Below are 22,258 nucleotides of genomic sequence, written 5' to 3'. Positions count from 1 at the left end.
CAAACGCAATTTCGATTCCACTGTATGTCTGGCATATTTTGAAACTGACAATAAAGTGGACTTTGACTTTTCTGACTTTGACTTAAGGGGGATTTCAAAATATGTTACAGTACGCTAGAGTCAATAGGACACCTCCCACCGCCTCTCTCCTCCCATTTATTTCCGACTGTCGCCCCCCCCCCCCCTTTCCCTCACTTAAAGTACACACACACACTGATGTCATTTCATTGATTGCCCAAGAACAATAGACAAAGAGGAAGCAGCTTTTCTTGTGGAAGTAATACATTCCGAGCCAACACGACAAAACTATTGGCACATAAAAACCACAACCAATGCCCTTTTAGATATTACACGTGCCTAGGAGGATGATGGTAATCACATGATTTATGAATCATGCTTGATTTGAAACTAAAGGATCATAACTGCATGGCTGTAACTTACACACGTCATAGCCTATCTTATGTTTTCTGCTCAGCGTTTATCGCTACTGTAGCCTAGGCCTACTTTAAATCTCGGTTAGTAACCGGGCCTATTTGATAAGTTTCTGACTTTAAGAACTTCAAAAGAAAAAATCAAAACCTTCGAGTAACCCAAAACCTTAATAACCAACTGCGGGCAGGATGGAAAGAGGAACAATGTAAGGAATTTCCCCCTGTTTCCGTATGAGTCTCCCCCCAGCAGCACCTTGAGCAATCCAGAGCCACAGCAATCTGAGGGAACAAAAACAACACTGCACTCTAGAGGAGCAAAATGACACTTATCAGACAGGGACATTGTAAAACCAAAACATGAAACAATGTTTATTTATCATTTCCTGTCAACAAAAACGAACAGCATTCACACTTACATCATTGCTCTCTTGAAATCTATCCTGGAAGTACAAAGAGAAGGAGAGAGCTATAAAAGAGGCAGCGGTAGAGGTAGTTTGCTTTCAAATGGGACAAGCACACATACACATAAATAGAGAACATGTGAATGGCAGTAAGCCCAAATTTTAAGACCCCTCCAAAAATAAAATGTTCAGAGTGATAAATAGGAGCTATGTCAGTTAATCTTGTTTTTTTGCAATCTGTGTGATATGAGAAAACCATTATTGATCAGATACTGAATGTTTTTATTTATTTATTTAAAAAACACCTCATATACTGTATATATGTAGAAAAAGGAGGATATCAGGTGCTCACGTTGGCATTGAGGTAGACTCCAGGTGAAAGCCATGTGCTCTAGAAGGCAGGAAGATTAACAATTAAACTTAAGCGAGGAATAATTTACCTTCAATACATTAGGACATTTATCACTGAAAATCCTATAGAGCATGAGAAAGACATTGAAAGTTGGAGATATAAGAGGACCTAACCTTCCACTGCGTCTTGACACTTCTACCACGGCGTCTGTCTTGTTTGTCTGCCTAGCATTGAGCTAAAGTATGACAACCAGAGCTAATTGAGGTAGAAGAAAAATAAAGTATTTACAAGATTAAATTCAAATACAGTTGCAGTTAATGGAGGATAACAACATCTGTAAGTTAGTTTGCTTTAAAAAATAAACTCTCTAGCAGTCAAACAGGCACAGAAAAAAATTAAAAGGGGATTTTCAGTTTTCCTTTTTGCTGTGTCACCTATTTTTTTAAAGGCATTTAAGTCTCATCACTTTTAACAGAGATGATGGTCTGAACGACAACATTGTTTCTTTAACTGGAAAGATGTCAATATTTAAAGGGCCCATATTATGCTTTTTCTGGTTTTATATGCTCTTTAGTGTGTTTTCCAAGTGTCCTGTGCATGTTTAGCCACATCTATTTGCAAAAATTCAAAGTCTGCGGAAACACAGCTTCTCCTACGTCCTCCTGTTAGCTGCAGCATTAGCTGCATGTAACGCTCGGTTCTAGCCCCCCTCGAAAAAAAATGTGCCAGTGTGATGTCTTGTCAGTGTGATATCACTGATCTAAGCCCATTGGCTCGTTGTGGCAAGCCCTGCAGCTCATGTTGCACGCCCGCTAACTTCTGTAGCACGCCCACGATATGCCGTAGCCTGCGGTAGCACAGTAGTGCTAAGGTACTAATGTTTTTGCTCCCCGGCCCTCGGAGCCAGAGTGGCTGAGTGGCTGACCAATTATGGCAGAGCCGACAGGCCGACCAATCAGATCAGACTTGGCACACGTGGGGACTCTGAACGTGGGCACTTTTTTGAACTTTAGCTATTGTGAACATACTTCAGTAGGTACATAGATTAAATGTACGAACCCCCAAAAGGGCAGAATATGACCTCTTTAATTTTTAGTAACTGTCTTAGGTGATTATATAACATATGTCAACTTTTGACCTTTGGAAAAAGAAATCAAATAAAAAAGGGCAAGATCACATCTTTCAAGAAAAAAACTCTGTGGTACAGGTGTCAGTGATATAACATGCTAAAACATTGTTCTCTCATCATTAGAGTGCTCCATTTGGGATGTGTAGGCTCATGTGCCTGCGCAGGTTGCTGGGGTTGTTGAAGCTTGCGGTGCAATGATTGCAGGTGTATGGTTTCTCTCCAGAGTGAGTTCTCAGGTGGATCTTGAGGCTACCGTTCTGTGTGAAGCGTTTCCCACACTGTGTACACGCATATGGCTTCTCCCCGGTATGAATGCGCATGTGGATGCCCAGTGTAGTCTTGTTGACGAAGGACTTGCCGCAGAATGAACATAAAACAGGGGACTCCCCTGTGTGACTTGCCCGGTGTACAATTAGGTCTTCGCGGCTGAGGAAACGCTCCCCACAGAAGCTACAGTCCATGGATTTGTTAACAGTTTGAGGGAAGACATTCTGCAGCTGGGGGAACTGGCTGATATGACTGGGTGGCCCCACATGACTATCAGGTTCTAAAAATATTGTTTTCATTGCAGGATTCAATGCTGCTGAAGTCACCTGGGTGGAATTGTCCTTTTCCAGCTGGCTGTTTCTTGCCACTACAACGCTGTTATTCTGCATCCCTCTGATCGAGGGTCCATCATTGGATCCCAATGTGAAATCCACAATACTATCATGAGGGATGCTGTGTTCTGGAGACAGAGAGCTAAAAGCCTGGAGTTGAGTGACATTAAAGAGGCTGCTCTCCTCCTGCAGAGGCCCCTCCCCTCGTCCATGAACACTTACGATTCTCAGCTCCACATTATTTTCTGTTAAGCAGGAAGAACCCGCAGGCTCTACATTCACAGTGGCAATACCACTCTGCTTACTTTGGTTTCCAAAGTGGTCCTGACCTAAAAAGACAAAAGACAAAGACATCATAAACCAGGAAAAAAATATGGCTTTGATTTACGATTTACAAAACATTTGGTAGAAAAAGTAAATACTTTGTTGATAATGAATCACAGCAAAGTATCTTTATGACAGTATGTTCTGACAACAGTAAACATAAAGGAGTACAGGTGTCAGTGGCAAGGCCTTTTTTCTGAATAGAAGACAAAAATTGTGCTGTAGTAAAAGCTACTTTCTGGACTATCGACAAGTTGCTAGGTGACAGAAACGATAGTCTGCAAAGTAGCTAGGTAAAGTAGATTCTGCCATAGCACAATGTATCTGTCCACTATTAAGAAGCAGTGTCCACCGCATCCTATTTGAAAGCCCCATTAGACAGTACAAGAATTCAAAAGAAAAGCTTAACTATTTTTTATTTTAAATGTGAAATAATGGAATTTTTAAACATGGAATAATAAATGTGATTAATCGCAACTAAATATTCAAATTTAGCGATTAATCAGGATTTAAAAATGAAATCATTTGACAGCCTCTTTTTTGTGTTGAAAGGTTTGCATAGGTAGAGTAATTGCCTTTCAACCGAAAGGTTCAGGGTTCAATCCCCAGCTGAGCAACATAGCCGATGTATTCTTGGGCACTTAACCCTGTATTGCTCCCACTGCTTCGGTGGCGGTGTATGAATGGATTAGAGTTGTACTTACTCTCTGATGTACGTCGCTTTGGATAAAAGCGTCTGCTAAGTGAATTGTATTGTATGACAGATAGCCTTCTCACCTTGAACCTGCTCACATTCTCCAAAGTCATCCTCATCTTTGATTAGGATGACTTCTGGGTTCTCCACATCTGCACACTAACAAAGTATGAAAACACATAACTGAGCAAACACAGTTTCAAAGTGAACTTTAAGTGACTGAAAGTACATGTACAGGCAAGCTGTAGTTACCTCTAATCGAGAGGCAGCAGAGGAAGTCTTCTCCTTTGATTGTAGAGAAATAGAAACAACTTCCTCAACAGTCTTCTGAACCACTGGTGATTTGGTGAGAAGTAGAGGAAAGGAAAAATTTTTTTTTTTTTTACAACTGCTGATGGCAAAAGGGCGTATGTGTCAGACGGTGCGGACTAAATTAGCCGTCTCCTAAATATACTGAACAACTGTGAACCAAATGCATATTAAAAATCATATATAGAAATATGTACATCAGTACAGCTTCTTTAAGTCTGAGCTGAAATTCTGCAATGCCATAAACCCAAATATGTTAATTATATAAACAAAATTCAGCAAATCTTCTCATTTCTTGTCTGGGTCCAGTTAACAGGTACTTCTTACTATAGTTGATACTATATCTATGAATTTTACTTTGGGCCAGTAATACATTTTTCTTAACCTTTACTTTCTACTAAATGTAGGACAAGTCATTTATGTAGAGTTATATATGGTTGTTGTTTTTTTAAAATACATTTAACTGAAACATGAATACACAAATGAGTCAGAAATGACTTTGAAGTGTAACTATTTTCAGATTCAGACTCTTTATTGTCCCACTGGGGGAAACTTCATTTGCAGCAGCAGCACACAGCAAAAGAATCCGTAAAAAATACAAATTAAAAGATATTTCTTCAACTTAAGACGAATATAATATGCATTACAATAGACAGCCTTTACGTGAATATAGTGTTTAACTAGTAGCCTAGTTAGTAACATTTAATTATAGATTATCCTGATAATTGTTTTAACAAATAGCTACAGGCGAAACGCGTTGTTTTGCTCATACCTTTATGGTACGAGGGTAAAACCTAATATTTACAGTCTACGGGTAGAACCAGAGCCTTATAATTTAAATATCATTTTATAGGTTTTTGGGTAAACACAAGAAATACGTGACGTATGTGTCACGTGGTAAGGAAAAGCGGTTTATTGTTTGAACCAATCAGCTTCGACAAGAAAACATAAAAAAAAGGATCTTTTTAAATGAAGACATAACGCAACTGATTGGTGTCTGATTGAAAAGTCCGACGTTGTTCAGTAACCTGCGTCGCTACCTGCGTGAGAATGACCCTTTAAAAGTTACGAGCGCTCGTCACCTTGCGGTTTAGTCCGTGGTTTAGGGACATTTCCTTTCGAGGAAAATCGGCTGGGCGGTCGTTGCGTCCTGGTCTGCAGCCGGAGGGAGAAAAGTTCACTCCTCATCACCTTCATCCTCATCCTCAGGGCTTCATTTTCCTTCAGGCTCTGGCTCAGATGGAGCCGGATGGTCGCCGAGTTCTCCGAGAACATCTGACTGATTTCCGTCACCGCAGCCTTTACCAGCACGTCCATTATGGACAAGAGCTGGGACTCGAGGTTTAAGCTGCACGACGGCATACCTGCAGACATTTTCCACTCAGCTGCCGCCCTGAATTATGTCAGAAAAGGCGCGACTAATTCGCAGGGTTAGCTTGTAAAAGTGACAACACAATGGCCTTTCCGGTAGCATGACGCTTGTTACCGTAAGTCAGAGAAAGCATGCGCAGGTTGGCCGGATATTTACCTGGTTCCCCTTTTTATCTGCTCAGACACTTAAAACCATAGACTGGGTTTGGTTAAAAGTAATATGAATAAGGTTTTCAGGATCAGGCGTAGTACTTAACCCATGTCAGCCAAAGCCCACCTCGCCAATTATAACCACACCTTCATTATTAATTAATTAATTATCACCATCAACCTTCATTTAAGTTGTCGGAGAGATCATTGAGGGCGTCCCTCATTTACTATGATGCTGGGAATACATAGGGCCTACATAAATGACAAAGAAAATGAGTTAAAGCAAAAACAGGAAATAAAGTCAAGAGAGCAATAATGTAGTTTAATACAATTAAAAGTGATTAATAAAACTTATGACCAAATAAAAGCTTTAAAGAACTAAACCTGTGTATTACACCCTGAGCATCCAGAGTGAGTCCTTAGCTGAAAGATTTCCAAAGGAAGCAACAAAGAAATTAGAAATAAGTATGCCAGTAAGTTAGAGAAAAATTAAGTCCAAAGCATAACAAAAAAAAAAAAAAGAAAACATGGCAGGAGGATTGGAACAAGGAAAGTCAAGGTAGGTATTTTTACAATATCCAAAAGTTGGAGAAATTAAAGAAATAAACAGGAAGGGGTGCCGATGGCCTAGTGGTTAGTTTGTGGCAGGCAGCCACGAAGTCATTTGTTTTGATTTTATTAGGGAAAAGAGTTATTCATAATAAGGGGGCGGCTGATCTGACTGATGAGCAGGCTTGTTTTAGCTGTTTGTCAGGAGGCTAAAGGCCCATTTCAGCTCCAGCTATTTGCCTGTTACCAGGTTGACATCGCCTTCAATGGGCTTAAAATTTCCACATTAGAAACCAATTGGTTATGTCACTGAGAGTACATCCATGTTTAGTACAGTTTATGGCTCAGCATCCACCTCCTGCCTCAGTACAGACCAGTTTTAGCAGTCAACAATGCACGGCCCAGCTCTAACCTAAAAATTGTGCTGTACTTTCTAATCTTAATGACCATTAGCAGAAGCCTTTACAAAAACATCTTCATTTCCTCATCAAAATGACCTCCAGTAGGCTGCTTGCATGAAGGTGACATGAGGACCCAATGTCCTCTAGTGGGACCTTTGCTCACAGCCCAGCACTGTGTAGATTGACATGGCATTTGCCAGGGAACACCAAAATTGGGAGGTTTGGCATTGGCGCCCCATTCTCTTTACTGATGAGAGCCAGCAGCTCTACACTGAGAACATATGACAGCTGTAAAAGTCTGGAGACTCAGTGGTGAATGTTATGCTGCCTGTAACATCATCCGGCATTACTGTTTTCGCAGGGGGTCAGCGATGGTCTGGGTAGGCATATCTTTGGAGGGTCACACAGACCTCCATGCCATAGCCAATGGAGCCCTAACTAAACTAAATCCAATTGAACAACTATGGGACATTATGAATCTGTGCATCCGACGATGCCAAGTACTGATGCTCTGATCCAGGTAGATCCCCAAGGACAACATCCGCCAACTCATCAGGAGCATGCCCAGATATTGTTGGGGGTGCATACAGGCACGCAGGGGGCCGTACACGCTACTGACTCACATTATGAGTTGCTGTGATAAAATCCTCGCAATTTGGATCAGCCTTATTAATTATGTATCATGTTTTTAGGGCAACCCATGTCTTTAAGACCTCAGATCATCTGTTAAACCACAATAAATGTTTTATTTCTGAAAGACTCAACAAAAAATTGGATGCTTATTTTTGCCCCCAAAAAAATCATTTAATATTTAGAGTGCTTAAAAATACAATTCTACTTTTGAAAAATACAATTCATCTTATTCTCATGATTCATCTTTGCTAATCATCATTTTTCCCATCAACAAAAAGGTGTTCTTGCACAAAACAACGTTCCGATACAAATATATTATTCAATTACCTTTTCTTTAAATACACAGCAAATAGAAGAACAGATCAATTCTGCTTCATATGCTAAACACTTAAACAGAAATTTAAAAAAAACACAGAGTGAACTTTCAAACATAACTTATACAATATGTTACCAACTTCTGATTCAACCTAATGTCCCTCTTTATTTGGACTGCAGTCCAACACCAAACTTAAGATTCATTTGAGGACATCAACTATCAGAAATATTTTGTTTTTTTCAGTCTTCATCTGTTCTTTGGGTATTTCTTTTAAGGAGTATGCCTACATTAACACAGCTTCTCTCTCCGTCTCATAATTGTTGTGTTTATTATCGTCCTCTACAGTCCCCTCTATCTCAGTAACCTCCCTCTGTGTCTCCTCCTGGCTCTCCATCGTCCCGTTCTCAGCAGACTCTTCCTCTTCCTTCTCTGGTGACTCCGCCCCAGCTGCATCTTCTCCTTTCTCATCTTTGACCCCCTCTTTGCTTTCCTTTTCCTTTTCCTTGTCTTTCCTCTCTTTCTCTATTTTGGAGAGGCTGTGGCAGAGAGACTGGACGTATGTGAACACACACATGGGGTCTGGGTTTTTCCCCATCATAATCATGTCCTCCACTTCCAACAGAGGGCAGCAGTCGGCCAGGGACCTGCCACAGAGGTAATAGGGGGACAGGAAAAAGATCCATGATGAGACAAAGCAGTGACACTGACCACACAGTCTGAGTCTTACTGATTTGGTTTTCAGTCCACTTAACGTGCAAAGCAGAAATCAACAAACAAACACTGAGTCAAATCTATAGTGCAACAACCTCTTTAACATTTTTTTTCAATCTTAACAAAAAGTGCATTAAGGGCTAGACCAACAAAGTCAATTTAATCACCACATTCCCTTTAGAATTGAAAAAATAGATGCACACATTTGTTTCTTTAATGTGCAATAAGCACCCATGACCCTTTTATGATTTTCTTTGTGAACTTGGCCACATTACCATTCAAATCCTTGTCATAGCGAGGTAAATAGTATTAATATACAATATTAAGTATAGAGTATGCGAGTTGTGCAAATGAACCATAACAATAACATTCAAGGTTAAAAAATGAACTCACTATAAATCTGAGCAAATCACGTGGAGCTGCAAATTCTTTGCAGGTACATAACTTAAAGAGACCACCTTCACATTGTCATTTGATACACTGTTACTTTTAAAACACTTAGTATAGTATAACTACTTTTACCCAGCACAGCTTAGCACTTAAAGAATCACTTTTCTTTGCTCCTATGTCAGGAACCTTTTATTGCATTGGTATATGTGCATGCAAGAACCTTCATATTTCCTGTAGCTTTATTCTCTTATTACTAATAATTTACTCTTACACTGCCTTTCTTAATTGCATTTTCCCCCCTGTGGAACAATAAAGATCTTAAGTTAATCAAGGAAAAAGATGAAAGTTAAAAAATGTAATCCTCCATACTCAGCAGTTTGAAAAGCCAAAGTGAAGTTTTTCTTCCTCTCTTTCGGGTTCAGGGAGCTGAAGTCAAAAGCATCAGGAAAGAAACGATGGATCAGAGCACAGAATGCAAGTCCATCACACCAGGACGATGAGAAGTTTTCTATGTTGACTCCCTGAAAGGCCAAAGGACAGAAGATGTCACGAGAAAGAAATGACAAAGCAAAGCACATGCAAACAAGGGGGGATTTTTAAAAATGTCAGTTCTCTTTAATTCTGTTGTTCATTTTGTAATCACCTCATAGTTGCGAGTCTTGCTACGGCACCACTGAAGCATCTTCTGTTTGATTGAAGCTCCTGTAGCGCCAGCCGTTGATGACCTCTGGATTTTAAAGTTGCGCGGTATTGGTGTCCTAAAATGTCACAACATTGCACCGTTTTTCACGCTTTATCAGATCTTATTTATCATCACTATTTAAAGATTTTAAATATGCTAGGTAACACACACTTACTCTGGAGCACCCTGTTGGAACTTGGCAATAAGGTCGTTTTTAGCGGCTGCTCTTATAGAGCGTGCAGATTGTCTTGGTCTTGAGAGAGAAGAAGAGGGAGGACCACTTTTTCTTGTTGGCTTCCCTTGTTTTTCGATCTCCTTAATATGTCCTTTGTCTTTTGTTTCCACATCCTTGACTTGTTTTTTCTTCTCTTCCCCTTTTGCAGCTTTCTCATCTGCATCTTTTTTTGTGTCTATAGCCTTTTCCTCTGCTTGACTCTTCTTTTCTTCTTTGTTTTCGTCCTTCATCTCCTCTGCATCTCTCTCAGTCTCAAGACTTGTCACCTCTTCCACCTGCCCATCTTCCTTGTCTTCCTTAGTCTCCCCCTCTCTGTCTTTTTCTGTACTCGTCGCTTCAAGATCCTTCATGTCTTTATCTTGGCCAGCCTCTTCATTGTCACCTTCAGCCTGCTGTGACACAGTTATCTGGGGCTTGTCTGTATCACCAGCCTCCTCTTCTTTTTTATCTGTTTCTGAGTCCCTGTCAACCATTCCCTCCCCACTGTCCACCGTCTCTTCCGCTGCAAGCTCTCTCCCTGGGTCTTTACCCACCTCCAGCTCTGGATCATCTGTCTAGAGGACAAGCATATACGTTTGTGTATGTATCAAATCCATTCGCAAAGACTGCAAACATATTACAAAGCAGTTTTGTGTGATTCTACAAAAAAAAATTTGTTGACAGGCCACTCACAATTACACAACTATTTCTTACTTCTACATCTGCTAACAAATATGTCAAAATGCATCTTTGCCCTTTTCTTAATTTCAAACTGCACTTCTATATACCAATTTAACCAAATAATGTTTTAATTATAAAATGGAAATTCTACATTTGGTAACATGATAACAACTTAACCATTTCAACAATGGCAACCGCGCCACTTCATCAGTAGAGGAAAAGTACAACATGGTCAGAGTTTTTACCTTTTCCAATTTTTTTCCCCCATTTGACTAAATTTATGAGAATTATCTTATATACCAATTTATTCTCAGTGTTGCGCCGATATTTTATACATGAATGTAAAGTTATTTCCATTTGTCAAATGATGGTTCTTCCTCTGTCACCACTTTATTTCTGGTTGAAGTTCTTGGTTTTATGGGAGACTAACATACATTTATTTGTTTCAGTTTCCAATGCCCAATCTGAGGATATATATAATATATATATATATGTTCAATAGACATAGGGAGAGATCACCTCTCCACCAGACATCATCAGAGTTTTGCACTTACCTATGTATTTTGGCATCAGAAGCATTGGATGATGTATCTCCCATTTGCTTACCATTCAATATTTATTAATATTTTTCTTCACAGACCAAGAGAAGCTCCCTAGTACCTCTGCTCTCATCAATGTGTCGCATGCAATTTAAAGGGAAGCACAGTCATAGCTTTAAAACAATGTAAAACTTGTTTGCTTACTTTTAAATTCTATGAATGAATATTAATTATATGATCCTCACGAGTAAGAGCCTATTAGCGACTGTTGTTATCATGCATCTGTCATTGCAGAGATACATTCAAGTTTCAGATTAATCTACAAAATCACTATAAGGATTCGACTTATCAGTCAACAGACTTCTTTGATTCATTTAGAACATCATTTCTTTTTGTAACACATGATTATGTAAGATGTACTAAAATTAGCTCTCACTCTAAGGATGACATGGTCCCTGGAAGTAATGAGAGGAGTGTAACATGAGAACTCCAGCTCTATGGGATTTGTGAAGTATCTCAATCATTTGAATTCTAGCTTCAGATGGAAAAATTGCCTCTTTTAGTTTTAAATTCATATCCTACCCTAAATAATAGGCAATTTCAAAATGCTCTTTAATGCCTTGACTTGTGTAAAAAAGAACTCTCTGCATTTAAATAGCATAAAAAATTATTTATTTTCCCACTAGTAATTAATCTAAGAGAAAAATTGTCATCATAAGATTAGATAAAATTAGATAGTTCTTTATCGATCCTCAGATCCTTGTTTACTTTACACTCAAACCTCTTATTTGAAATATTACTTAAATCAGTGATTTCAGATCTCATTTTGACAAATACAACACTATATCTTTTATTTTAAAGAATAATCTATCCATAATTGAGCAAATTCTTGTAAAATATTAGCGTTCCGAACTGCTGCAGAAACAGTCACATCAGGTCAGGTGTTACAGCTGTGACTCATCAGAGCGAATAGGAAACTCACTGACAGTGTATGTTTGTATGCATGCATGAGCATAACTTTGGATAACTTTTATGTGTCTCTATGTGTCATGTTCTTCAGCCAGCAGCACAACAGGTGTAGTAAAGCCTCTCCTTCCGTGCTGTCCAAATACAACACCTGCCATGATCGCAAATACACTCAATGCCACCTTGTAACGATTATAGAACCAGTTATCCTAAGATTACCTAATGGAGTATTTTTTTCTGTAATAAAAAATATAAATGTTTAAACACAAACCTGGTTGTTGTTGTTATTGGTGTCAGTCTGAGTATTTATCTCTGTGGACCCAGATGGCTCCTGGCTTGACAATTCTCCATCCATGTCCTGAAATCTTTGTTAATCCACTGGATCGAGATGGAAATCAGCCTATTAAAGTAAATAGTGATCCAGGTCTTTAAATTGATCTCTTCTACCTTCCCTATACAGGTTTCCTCAGTCAAAAAGGAGATTGTCTTCACAAGAGCCTTGCGTAGTGTCTTACTCTCTTCTTGCTTCTAACACTATGTTGTCTCTTGTCCCTGTCTCCCTGTCTGCCCATCTGAGATGTGTGTGTTGGTTTGTGGATATCTGCCTTCACCCCTGTTCACCCAACACCCCCACCCTCTGCTTTGTGAGGATTCCTATGCTTCTTTATCTGACCTTTCTAACAACACATGCTCCTGAAATAGACTCACAGTGACATAGGCACAGTCCAACAAGCAAGACAGCTGCATCTGCTGTGGAAACCGTGGATGTACATACACACACATTATAAACACTTGGATGTTTGCAGTCAATTAAATGTGCTCATAGGACACAATCAATCATTCTAAAAGTTTTTTTCCCCCAGAAAATTAACCTTTTAATCTTATAGACAAGAGCGAGATGAGAAACTAGAGCTCCTGTGTGTTTGGTAAACACGTTTATGCTCATTCAACACAAAACAGATGGTTGTAAAAAATAAATGTCTATCTTTATTCCCAATCGGTCTGTCATTATCTTTTCCAACACCCCTCACCCTCCTTCTCCTTCCCCCTTCTCTTTTTGGGGGCTATAAATATGTTAATACCTTCTTGTGTATCCGTTCCTCTCCCTCCTGCTCATGCCTGGTTACCAAAGCACAACTGTTCTTCCGTTTCTTTTTAAATGTTTGGAGATTTATATCAACCAACCGGAAAATTGAACTGGATCATTAGACAACCATGTGTCTTGTCGCCGTGTGTATGTGTGTGTGTGTGTGTGTGTGTGTGTGTGTGTGTTTGTGAGTGCTTGTGTGTGTGAATATAAAATCATAATGCAATAACAAGATCTAGTTACAAGTTTGACCACATGATTTCTGGAGTCACTAAATATTAAACCATGATATTTGCAAGATAATGTTCAGTGGTATGATATTTAAGAGTGCTGATCATAATCAATATAAATCAATCAACCAATCAATAAATCAACCAGCTTACTTACCGACTGATAGACAATCTGATTTGGAGTCAGATGCTCTGCTACCGTTGTGCCACAATGTCAGAAAACTACAGAAATATCAAATCATAGACAACAACCTCTCTCTTGCATAGATATGACCCTGACGTGATTTGAACACGCACCCTTCTGATCTGGAGTCAGACGCGCTACCATTGCGCCACAAGGTCAAAAAACCACAATAGAAGTATCCAATCATAGACAACAACCTCTCTCTTCCATAGATGAATAGTATACAATTTGATTAGAATTAGCTTCTTTTTAGCTCATGGACCTTGGAGTAGTTGACTCTGAAACGACATGGTCAAGAAACCTTCGGATCCCGAGTGTGTTGCACCAGAAGGATAGAAGACTACTATAGAAGTTGCCCATCAAAGTGAAGAACTTATCTGTGCTTGTAAAGAACTAAATTACTAAATTAATTAGTGTAGGCTAGCATTTCATTAATGGTAAGTGGAGCTTTTGACCTTGACGTGATTTGAACATGCAACCATCTGATCTGGAGTCAGACGCACTACCATTGCGCCACAAGGTCAGAAAACCACAGAAGAAGTATCCAATCATAGACAACAACTTCTCTCTACTTTACATAAAAGTATAAAATGTGATTAGTATTAGTTTCTTTCTTGTTCATTTAGCTTTGAGTGGTTGACCCTGATATGACATGGTCAAGCAACCTTTGGATCTGGAGTGTGTTGCACCAGACGGATAGAAGACTACAATAGATCTGGCCCATCAAAGAACTTATCTCTGCTTGTAAATAATTAAGATTGTTCAAGTTGATTAGTGTACGCTAGCACCTTCCATAAGTGAAGTAGAGTGATTGACCCTGACGTGATTTGAACACGCAATCTTCTGATCTGGAGTCAGACGCGCTACCATTGCGCCACAAGGTCAGAAAACCACTGAAGAAGTATCCAATCATAGACAACAACCTCTCTCTTCCATAGATGAATAGTTTACAATTTGATTAGAATTAGCTTCTTTTTAGCTCATGGACCTTGGAGTGGTTGACCCTGATACGACATGGTCAAGAAACCTTTGGATCTGGAGTGTGTTGCACCAGATGGATAGAAGACTACAATAGATCTGGCCCATCAAAGAACTTATCTCTGCTTGTAAATAATTAAGATTGTTCAAGTTGGTTAGTGTAGGCTAGCACCTTCCATAAGTAAAGTAGAGTGATTGACCCTGACGTCACTTGAACACGCAACCTTCTGATCTGGAGTCAGACGTGCTACCGTTGTGCCACAAGGTCAGAAAACCACAGTAGAAGTATCCAATCATAGACAACAACCTCTCTCTTCCATAGATGACTGGTTTACAATTTGATTAGAATTAGCTTCTTTTTCGCTCATGGACCTTAGAGTAGTTGACTCTGATAAGACATGGTCAAGTAACCTTCAGATCCCGAGTGTGTTGCACCAGAAGGATAGGAGACTACTACAGAAGTTGCCCATCAAAGTGAAGAACTTATCTGTGCTTGTAAAGAACTGATAATAAGCAAATTACTTAGTGTAGGCTTGCATTTCATTAATGGAAAGTGGAGCTTTTGACCTTGACGTGATTTGAACACACAACCTTCTGATCTGGAGTCAGACTCGCTACCATTGCGCCACAAGGTCAGAAAACCACAGAAGAAGTATCTAATCATAGACAACAACCTCTCTCTACTATACATAAAAGTATAAAATGTGATTAGTATTAGTTTCTTTCTTGTTCATTTAGCTTTGAGTGGTTGACCCTGATATGACATGGTCAAGCAACCTTTGGATCTGGAGTGTGTTGCACCAGATGGATAGAAGACTACAATAGATCTGGCCCATTAAAGAACTTATCTCTACTTGTAAATAATTAAGATTGTTCAAGTTGATTAGTGTACGCTAGCACCTTCCATAAGTAAAGTAGAGTGATTGACCCTGATGTGATTTGAACACGCAATCTTCTGATCTGGAGTCAGACGCGCTACCATTGCACCACAAGGTCAGAAAACCACTGAAGAAGTATCCAATCATAGACAACAACCTCTCTCTTCCATAGATAGATAGTTTACAATTTGATTAGAATTAGCTTCTTTTTAGCTCATGGACCTTGGAGTGGTTGACCCTGATATGACATGGTCAAGAACCCTTTGGATCTGGAGTGTGTTTGACCAGATGGATAGAAGACTACAATAGATCTGGCCCATCAAAGAACTTATCTCTGCTTGTAAATAATTAATATTGTTCAAGTTGGTTAGTGTAGGCTAGCACCTTCCTCAAGTAAAGTAGAGTGATTGACCCTGACGTGATTTGAACACGCAACCTTCTGATCTGGAGTCAGACGCGCTACCATTGCGCCACAAGGTCAGAAAATCACAGAAGAAGTATCCAATCATAGACAACAACCTCTCTCTTCCATAGATGAATGGTTTACAATTTGATTAGAATTAGCTTCTTTTTAGCTCATGGACCTTGGAGTGGTTGACCCTGATATGACATGGTCAAGAAACCTTTGGATCCTTAGTGTGTGGCACCAGATGGATAGAAGTGGCCTATCAAATAACTTACCTCTGCTTGTAAATAATTAACATTGTTCAAGTTGGTTAGTGTAGGCTAGCACCTTCCTCAAGGAAAGTAGAGTGAATTACCCTGATGTGATTTGAATGTGCAACCATCTGATCTGGAGTCAGACGTGCTACCATTGCGCCACAAGGTCTGGCTCATGAAAGAACTTATCTCTTCTTTTAAATAATTAATATTGTTCAAGTTGGTTTGTGTAGGTTAGCACAGGCTAGCACCTTCCTCAAGTAAAGGAGAGTGATTGACCCTGACGTGATTTGAACACGCAACCTTCTGATCTGGAGTCAGACGCGCTACCATTGCGCCACAAGGTCAGAAAACTGCTGAACAACTATCCAATCATATACAACAACCTCTCTCTTCCATAGATGAACAGTATACAATTTGATTAGAATTAGCTTCTTTTTAGCTCATGGACCTTGGAGTAGTTGACTCTGATACGACATGGTTAAGTAACCTTCAGATCCCGAGTGTGTTGCACCAGAAGGATAGAAGACTACTATAGAAGTTGCCCATCAAAGTGAATAACTTATCTGTGCTTGTAAAGAACTAATAATATTTAAGGTTATTAACGTAGGTTACCATTTCATTAATGGAAAGTGGAGCTTTTGACCTTGACGTGATTTGAACTCGCAACCTTCTGATCTGGAGTCAGACGCGCTACCATTGCGCCACAAGGTCAGAAAACCACAGTAGAAGTATCCAATCATAAACAACAACCTCTCTCTTCCATAGATAGATAGTATTCAATTTGATTAGAATTAGCTTCTTTTTAGCGCATCGACCTTGGAGTAGTTGACCCTGATACGACATGGTCAAGCAACCTTCGAATCCTGAGTGTGTTGCACCAGAAGGATAGAAGACTACAATAGAAGTGGCCAATCAAAGTGAAGAACTTGTCTGTACTTGTAAAGAACGAATAATATTCAAATGTGTTAGTGTAGGCTAGCATTTCATAGATGGGAAGTGGAGCATTTGACCATGACATGATTAGAACAGGGAACTTTCTGATCTGGAGTCAGATGCGCTATTGTTGCGCCACAAGGTCAGTCAATTTATAGCAGTTGCCCATCAAATTAACATTGTTCAAGTTGGTTAGTGTAGGCTAGCACCTTCATCAAGTAAAGTAATGTGACTGACCCTGACGTGATTTGAACACGCAACCTTCTGATCTGGAGTCAGACGCGCTACCGTTGCGCCACAAGGTCAGAAAACTGAAGAACAACTATCCAATCATAAACAACAACCTCTCTCTACTTTACATAAAAGTATAAAATGTAATTAGTATTAGTTTCTTTCTTGCTCATTTAGCTTTGAGTGGTTGACCCTGATATGACATGGTCAAGCAACCTTTGGATCTGGAGTGTGTTTCACCAGAAGGATAGAATACTGCAATAGAAGTGGACCATCAAAGTAAAGAACTTATCTCTGCTTGTAAATAAATTATATTGTTCAAGTTGGTTAGTGTAGGCTAGCATGTTCCTCAAGTGAACTAGAGTGATTGACCCTGACGTGATTTGAACACGCAACCTTCTGATCTGGAGTCAGACGCGCTACCATTGCGCCACAAGGTCAGAAAACCACAATAGAAGTATCCAATCATAGACAACAACCTCTCTCTTCCATAGATAGATAGTTTACAATTTGATTAGAATTAGCTTCTTTTTAGCTCATGGACCTTGGAGTGGTTGACCCTGATATGACATGGTCAAGCAACCTTCAGATCCCTAGTGTGTTGCACCAGATGGATAGAAGACTGCAATAGAAGTGGCCCATCAAAGAACGTATCTCTGCTTGTAAATAATTAATATTGTTCACGGTGATAAGTGTAGGTTAGCACCTTCCTCAAGTAAAGCAGAGCTTTTGACCTTGACGTGATTTGAACACGCAACCTTCTGATCTGGAGTCAGACGCGCTACCATTGCGCCACAAGGTCAGAAAGCCACAGAAGAAAAATCCAATCATAGACAACAACCTCTCTCTTCCATAGATGAATAGTATACAATTTGATTAGAATTAGCTTCTTTTTAGCTCATGGACCTTGGAGTAGTTGACTCTGATACGACATGGTTAAGTAACCTTCAGATCCCGAGTGTGTTGCACCAGAAGGATAGAAGACTACTATAGAAGTTGCCCATCAAAGTGAATAACTTATCTGTGCTTGTTAAGAACTAATAATATTCAAGGTTATTAGTGTAGGTTACCATTTCATTAATGGAAAGTGGAGCTTTTGACCTTCACGTGATTTGAACACGCAACCTTCTGATCTGGAGTCAGACGCGCTACCATTGCGCCACAAGGTCAGAAAACCACAGTAGAAGTATCCAATCATAGACAACAACCTCTCTCTTCCATAGATAGATAGTATACAATTTGATTAGAATTAGCTTCTTTTTAGCGCATCGACCTTGGAGTAGTTGACCCTGATACGACATGGTCAAGCAACCTTCGAATCCTGAGTGTGTTGCACCAGAAGGATAGAAGACTACAATAGAAGTGGCCAATCAAAGTGAAGAACTTGTCTGTACTTGTAAAGAACGAATAATATTCAAATGTGTTAGTGTAGGCTAGCATTTCATAAATGGGAAGTGGAGCATTTGACCATGACATGATTAGAACAGGGAACTTTCTGATCTGGAGTCAGATGCGCTATTGTTGCGCCACAAGGTCAGTCAATTTATAGCAGTTGCCCATCAAATTAACATTTTTCAAGTTGGTTAGTGTAGGCTAGCACCTTCATCAAGTAAAGTAGAGTGATTGACCCTGACGTGATTTGAACACGCAACCTTCTGATCTGGAGTCAGACGCGCTACCGTTGCGCCACAAGGTCAGAAAACTGAAGAACAACTATCCAATCATAAACAACAACCTCTCTCTACTTTACATAAAAGTATAAAATGTAATTAGTATTAGTTTCTTTCTTGCTCATTTAGCTTTGAGTGGTTGACCCTGATATGACATGGTCAAGCAACCTTTGGATCTGGAGTGTGTTTCACCAGAAGGATAGAATACTGCAATAGAAGTGGACCATCAAAGTAAAGAACTTATCTCTGCTTGTAAATAAATTATATTGTTCAAGTTGGTTAGTGTAGGCTAGCATGTTCCTCAAGTGAACTAGAGTGATTGACCCTGACGTGATTTGAACACGCAACCTTCTGATCTGGAGTCAGACGCGCTACCATTGCGCCACAAGGTCAGAAAACCACAATAGAAGTATCCAATCATAGACAACAACCTCTCTCTTCCATAGATAGATAGTTTACAATTTGATTAGAATTAGCTTCTTTTTAGCTCATGGACCTTGGAGTGGTTGACCCTGATATGACATGGTCAAGCAACCTTCAGATCCCTAGTGTGTTGCACCAGATGGATAGAAGACTGCAATAGAAGTGGCCCATCAAAGAACGTATCTCTGCTTGTAAATAATTAATATTGTTCACGGTGATAAGTGTAGATTAGCACCTTCCTCAAGTAAAGCAGAGCTTTTGACCTTGACGTGATTTGAACACGCAACCTTCTGATCTGGAGTCAGACGCGCTACCATTGCGCCACAAGGTCAGAAAGCCACAGAAGAAAAATCCAATCATAGACAACAACCTCTCTCTTCCATAGATGAATAGTATACAATTTGATTAGAATTAGCTTCTTTTTAGCTCATGGACCTTGGAGTAGTTGACTCTGATACGACATGGTCAAGAAACCTTCGGATCCGGAGTGTGTTGCACCAGAAGGATAGAAGACTACTATAAAAGTTGCCCATCAAAGTGAATAACTTATCTGTGATTGTAAAGAACTAATGATATTCAAATTTATTAGTGTAGGCTAGCGTTTCAATTATGGAAAGAGGAGCTTTTCACCTTGACGTGACTTGAACACGCAACCTTCTTATCCGGAGTCAGACGCGCTACCGTTGCGCCACAAGGTCAGGAACTAACAGATGAAGTATCCAATCATATAGAACAACCTCTCTCTACTTTACATAAAAGTATAAAATGTGATTAGTGTTAGTTTCTTTCTTGTTCATTTAGCTTTGAGTGGTTGACCCTGATATGACATGGTCAAGCAACCTTTGGATCTGGAGTGTGTTGCACCAGAAAAATTGAAGACTGCAATAGAAGTGGACCATCAAAGAACTTATCTGTGCTTGTAAAGAACTAAGAATATTCAAATTTATTAGTGTAGGCTAGCATTTTGTTAATGGAAACTGGAGCATTTAACACTGACAAGATTTGAACAGGCAACCTTCTGATCTGGAGTCAGACGCACTACTGTTGTGCCACAAGGTGAGAAAACTAAAAAAAAAAGTATCTGATCATAGACAACAAAAACAAACTGCTGTTTGGCGACACCTCCAACCCCTCTCCTCTCGCGTTTGCTCAAAGTGTTATCAAATTGGAACGCACCATAATTTAGCACTACGTGCTAAGTGCATGCGCTTGACAAAATTGTATTTGTCTTAAACTGCATTGATGTGTTAGCAAGCTAATGTGCTCTTTAGTTTCTTCGTAGCTTCTCTTTGCATATAAATTTACACGGAATGACCGTGATCTAAAAAAGCTTACGTGACATTCAAATAAGAAGTGAGTACAGTATGATGTTATTCTTTTCACTAGTCCCTCACTTCAACAGGTTTTATACACAATGGGATGAGCTGGCCGGCCAGCCGCTCTATCCAAGTACACATGATACGGCTCAGACATCATCACAGCCATATCAATCATCGCATCACACTCATAATAGACAGTCATGACTTGGAAAATCATTTACAGGGGATATACTTGATTGCTGCTGTATTTATGTGTAAAATGTGGCACCTTGTTTTTAAATGCAAATAAATTGTGTTTGAACAAGCTCCTCTCTGGAGGGTCTTGGATAGCTTGGGCTGTCTTGCATCATGCCCAATTGTTTACGGTGAGAAGGCGGACTCAGAGGACAGAACAAAAAACTAGCTATGGGAGTGTCACCCACCTCGGGGAGGGGTTACCACCTTTTGTGATGTCACAAAGGGAAATTCTTACAAAAAATACAAGTCAGTTGGTATTTTTTCTTTACATATTGTAGCACATTCTCTTTTGTTTGTACTTTGCGTATCCATTTCATAAAACAGGATCATAGGAATTGTATTGTCCCCCTGCAATGTGTCGGGAACAAATCATCAATGTGTTTTAGCAAATTTGACTGGGCAGGAGTTTGCATGCAAACACTTTCAGTTGTGACTTAACATAAACATGTCGCAATTCCCTTTTTTTACAAGGTAGACGTGATTAAGTTAATGGGTAAGTTTTTAAATTGTGTGTGTTTGAGAGCACATCACTTTTAAGGCTACCCCTTCTAAAAGGTCAAAGAAGTCTTGACATGCCTCTGATTGCCAGGTTCTTTCCCCAGCCTCTCTCCATAGTCTGGACTGTTGAGTTAGTAATCCTTATTTAAAGTTAACTACAACCATATTTTTAAGTAGATGACAAAGTTGAGGATAACTCACTCACCTTCACACAGCCGGGTAGAGGGGGTTGCTGTTATTCATAGAAAATATTTTAAATGCACTCCAATTTTACACACTCATCATTTGAGCATCTTGGTTTTATTGTTAACTTAAAAGATCCTGTGTTAATTTTAATCATCTACAGACCTAACAATGTTTTTATTGCAGTTTTCAGAGTTTTTATCACATTTTATTTCTTTGATAAAATCCTTGTTTTAGGTAACATATTTAACATACATGTCTGCTGCCCCTCTCAGTCCCTCACGGGTGATTTTATGGATATTCTAGAATCTTTTAACCTTACTCAGGCAATACAGGAACCCACTCACTCTAAGGGCCACAGACTTGATCTTGTTTTATACAGTGGTCTCAGCCCTAACAACTTTGAGACAAAGGATATCTGTGTGTCACACCACAAACTGTTTTTATTCAGAATGGTTTTATCTCAGTTATTAGCAAGGCACCTATCCACAGCAGGGTTTTAATGCTACGTCTGCTAGCAAGTTTAAGGATCTTTTTATTTCTGTCTCTTCAACTGCCTTTTACCAAAATTTTAACACAGAGGAGCTGGTCTCCTCTTTTAATCTCACCTGTCAAACTGTGCTGGACTCTGTTGGTCCCTATAAAGACAAAAGACTAATAGAGCTCCACAGCCATGGCTTAACGAACTGGATCTAAAAAGAGACTGCAGAAGGAAAGAACGAAAATGGAAAAAAAACAGGCTTGCATGTATTTTATGAAATATGGAGAGATACAATGAAACAATACCAAAAGGCAGTTAAAGACGCAAGAGCAGCATTTTATTCTAATCTGATTTTAGCCAATCATTCTAACCCCAGAACTTTATTTAAGGTTTTAGAATCAATCACCACCCCCTCCCCTTC

The 22,258-nt window shown here is 39.5% G+C and overlaps 2 protein-coding genes and 15 non-coding genes across 18 annotated transcripts; all 17 read right to left on the bottom strand.

The window, feature by feature from the left end:
• Positions 1–771: 771 nt before the first annotated feature.
• Positions 772–5,859, bottom strand: LOC109993039 (uncharacterized). Of its 2 annotated transcripts, XR_010666949.1 has the most exons (5): positions 5,322–5,859; positions 4,183–4,265; positions 4,014–4,089; positions 1,358–3,241; positions 772–1,223 (listed from the first exon to the last, which is right to left on the bottom strand). XR_010666949.1 is itself a non-coding variant. In XM_020645852.3 (4 exons), exons 1-4 carry the CDS (start codon positions 5,611–5,613, stop codon positions 2,433–2,435), a joined length of 1,260 nt encoding a protein of 419 aa, XP_020501508.2. In that variant the 5' UTR covers positions 5,614–5,859; the 3' UTR covers positions 772–2,432. The 2 variants fall into 2 exon arrangements, 1 of the variants encoding a protein (XP_020501508.2); XM_020645852.3 differs by having other exon boundaries at positions 772–3,241.
• Positions 5,860–7,268: 1,409 nt separating this feature from the next.
• On the bottom strand, positions 7,269–12,447 carry smtnl1 (smoothelin-like 1). The gene is made up of 5 exons (XM_020645866.3): positions 12,114–12,447; positions 9,618–10,231; positions 9,404–9,518; positions 9,130–9,281; positions 7,269–8,303 (listed from the first exon to the last, which is right to left on the bottom strand). The coding sequence occupies exons 1-5, from the start codon at positions 12,195–12,197 to the stop codon at positions 7,943–7,945; spliced, it is 1,326 nt and encodes a 441-aa protein (XP_020501522.2). The 5' UTR covers positions 12,198–12,447; the 3' UTR covers positions 7,269–7,942.
• A 982-nt stretch (positions 12,448–13,429) lies between these two features.
• Positions 13,430–13,501, bottom strand: trnaw-cca (transfer RNA tryptophan (anticodon CCA)). Its single transcript has one exon. It is a non-coding gene; the product is annotated as a tRNA-Trp (tRNA).
• A 293-nt stretch (positions 13,502–13,794) lies between these two features.
• trnaw-cca (transfer RNA tryptophan (anticodon CCA)) lies at positions 13,795–13,866 on the bottom strand. The gene has a single exon. It is a non-coding gene; the product is annotated as a tRNA-Trp (tRNA).
• A 289-nt stretch (positions 13,867–14,155) lies between these two features.
• trnaw-cca (transfer RNA tryptophan (anticodon CCA)) lies at positions 14,156–14,227 on the bottom strand. Its single transcript has one exon. It is a non-coding gene; the product is annotated as a tRNA-Trp (tRNA).
• Positions 14,228–14,884: 657 nt separating this feature from the next.
• Positions 14,885–14,956, bottom strand: trnaw-cca (transfer RNA tryptophan (anticodon CCA)). Its single transcript has one exon. It is a non-coding gene; the product is annotated as a tRNA-Trp (tRNA).
• Positions 14,957–15,245: 289 nt separating this feature from the next.
• Positions 15,246–15,317, bottom strand: trnaw-cca (transfer RNA tryptophan (anticodon CCA)). The gene has a single exon. It is a non-coding gene; the product is annotated as a tRNA-Trp (tRNA).
• Positions 15,318–15,607: 290 nt separating this feature from the next.
• Positions 15,608–15,679, bottom strand: trnaw-cca (transfer RNA tryptophan (anticodon CCA)). Its single transcript has one exon. It is a non-coding gene; the product is annotated as a tRNA-Trp (tRNA).
• Positions 15,680–16,134: 455 nt separating this feature from the next.
• Positions 16,135–16,206, bottom strand: trnaw-cca (transfer RNA tryptophan (anticodon CCA)). Its single transcript has one exon. It is a non-coding gene; the product is annotated as a tRNA-Trp (tRNA).
• A 295-nt stretch (positions 16,207–16,501) lies between these two features.
• Positions 16,502–16,573, bottom strand: trnaw-cca (transfer RNA tryptophan (anticodon CCA)). Its single transcript has one exon. It is a non-coding gene; the product is annotated as a tRNA-Trp (tRNA).
• A 455-nt stretch (positions 16,574–17,028) lies between these two features.
• Positions 17,029–17,100, bottom strand: trnaw-cca (transfer RNA tryptophan (anticodon CCA)). The gene has a single exon. It is a non-coding gene; the product is annotated as a tRNA-Trp (tRNA).
• Positions 17,101–17,394: 294 nt separating this feature from the next.
• Positions 17,395–17,466, bottom strand: trnaw-cca (transfer RNA tryptophan (anticodon CCA)). The gene has a single exon. It is a non-coding gene; the product is annotated as a tRNA-Trp (tRNA).
• Positions 17,467–17,756: 290 nt separating this feature from the next.
• Positions 17,757–17,828, bottom strand: trnaw-cca (transfer RNA tryptophan (anticodon CCA)). Its single transcript has one exon. It is a non-coding gene; the product is annotated as a tRNA-Trp (tRNA).
• Positions 17,829–18,123: 295 nt separating this feature from the next.
• Positions 18,124–18,195, bottom strand: trnaw-cca (transfer RNA tryptophan (anticodon CCA)). The gene has a single exon. It is a non-coding gene; the product is annotated as a tRNA-Trp (tRNA).
• Positions 18,196–18,650: 455 nt separating this feature from the next.
• Positions 18,651–18,722, bottom strand: trnaw-cca (transfer RNA tryptophan (anticodon CCA)). The gene has a single exon. It is a non-coding gene; the product is annotated as a tRNA-Trp (tRNA).
• Positions 18,723–19,016: 294 nt separating this feature from the next.
• On the bottom strand, positions 19,017–19,088 carry trnaw-cca (transfer RNA tryptophan (anticodon CCA)). The gene has a single exon. It is a non-coding gene; the product is annotated as a tRNA-Trp (tRNA).
• A 290-nt stretch (positions 19,089–19,378) lies between these two features.
• On the bottom strand, positions 19,379–19,450 carry trnaw-cca (transfer RNA tryptophan (anticodon CCA)). The gene has a single exon. It is a non-coding gene; the product is annotated as a tRNA-Trp (tRNA).
• Between the last annotated feature and the right edge of the window lie 2,808 nt (positions 19,451–22,258).

Source organism: Labrus bergylta, chromosome 9, assembly GCF_963930695.1.
Source record: "Labrus bergylta chromosome 9, fLabBer1.1, whole genome shotgun sequence".
Lineage (NCBI taxonomy): Eukaryota > Metazoa > Chordata > Actinopteri > Labriformes > Labridae > Labrus > Labrus bergylta.
Note: the sequence above shows the minus strand (reverse complement) of the source record. Positions and strands in the feature narration are given on the sequence as shown.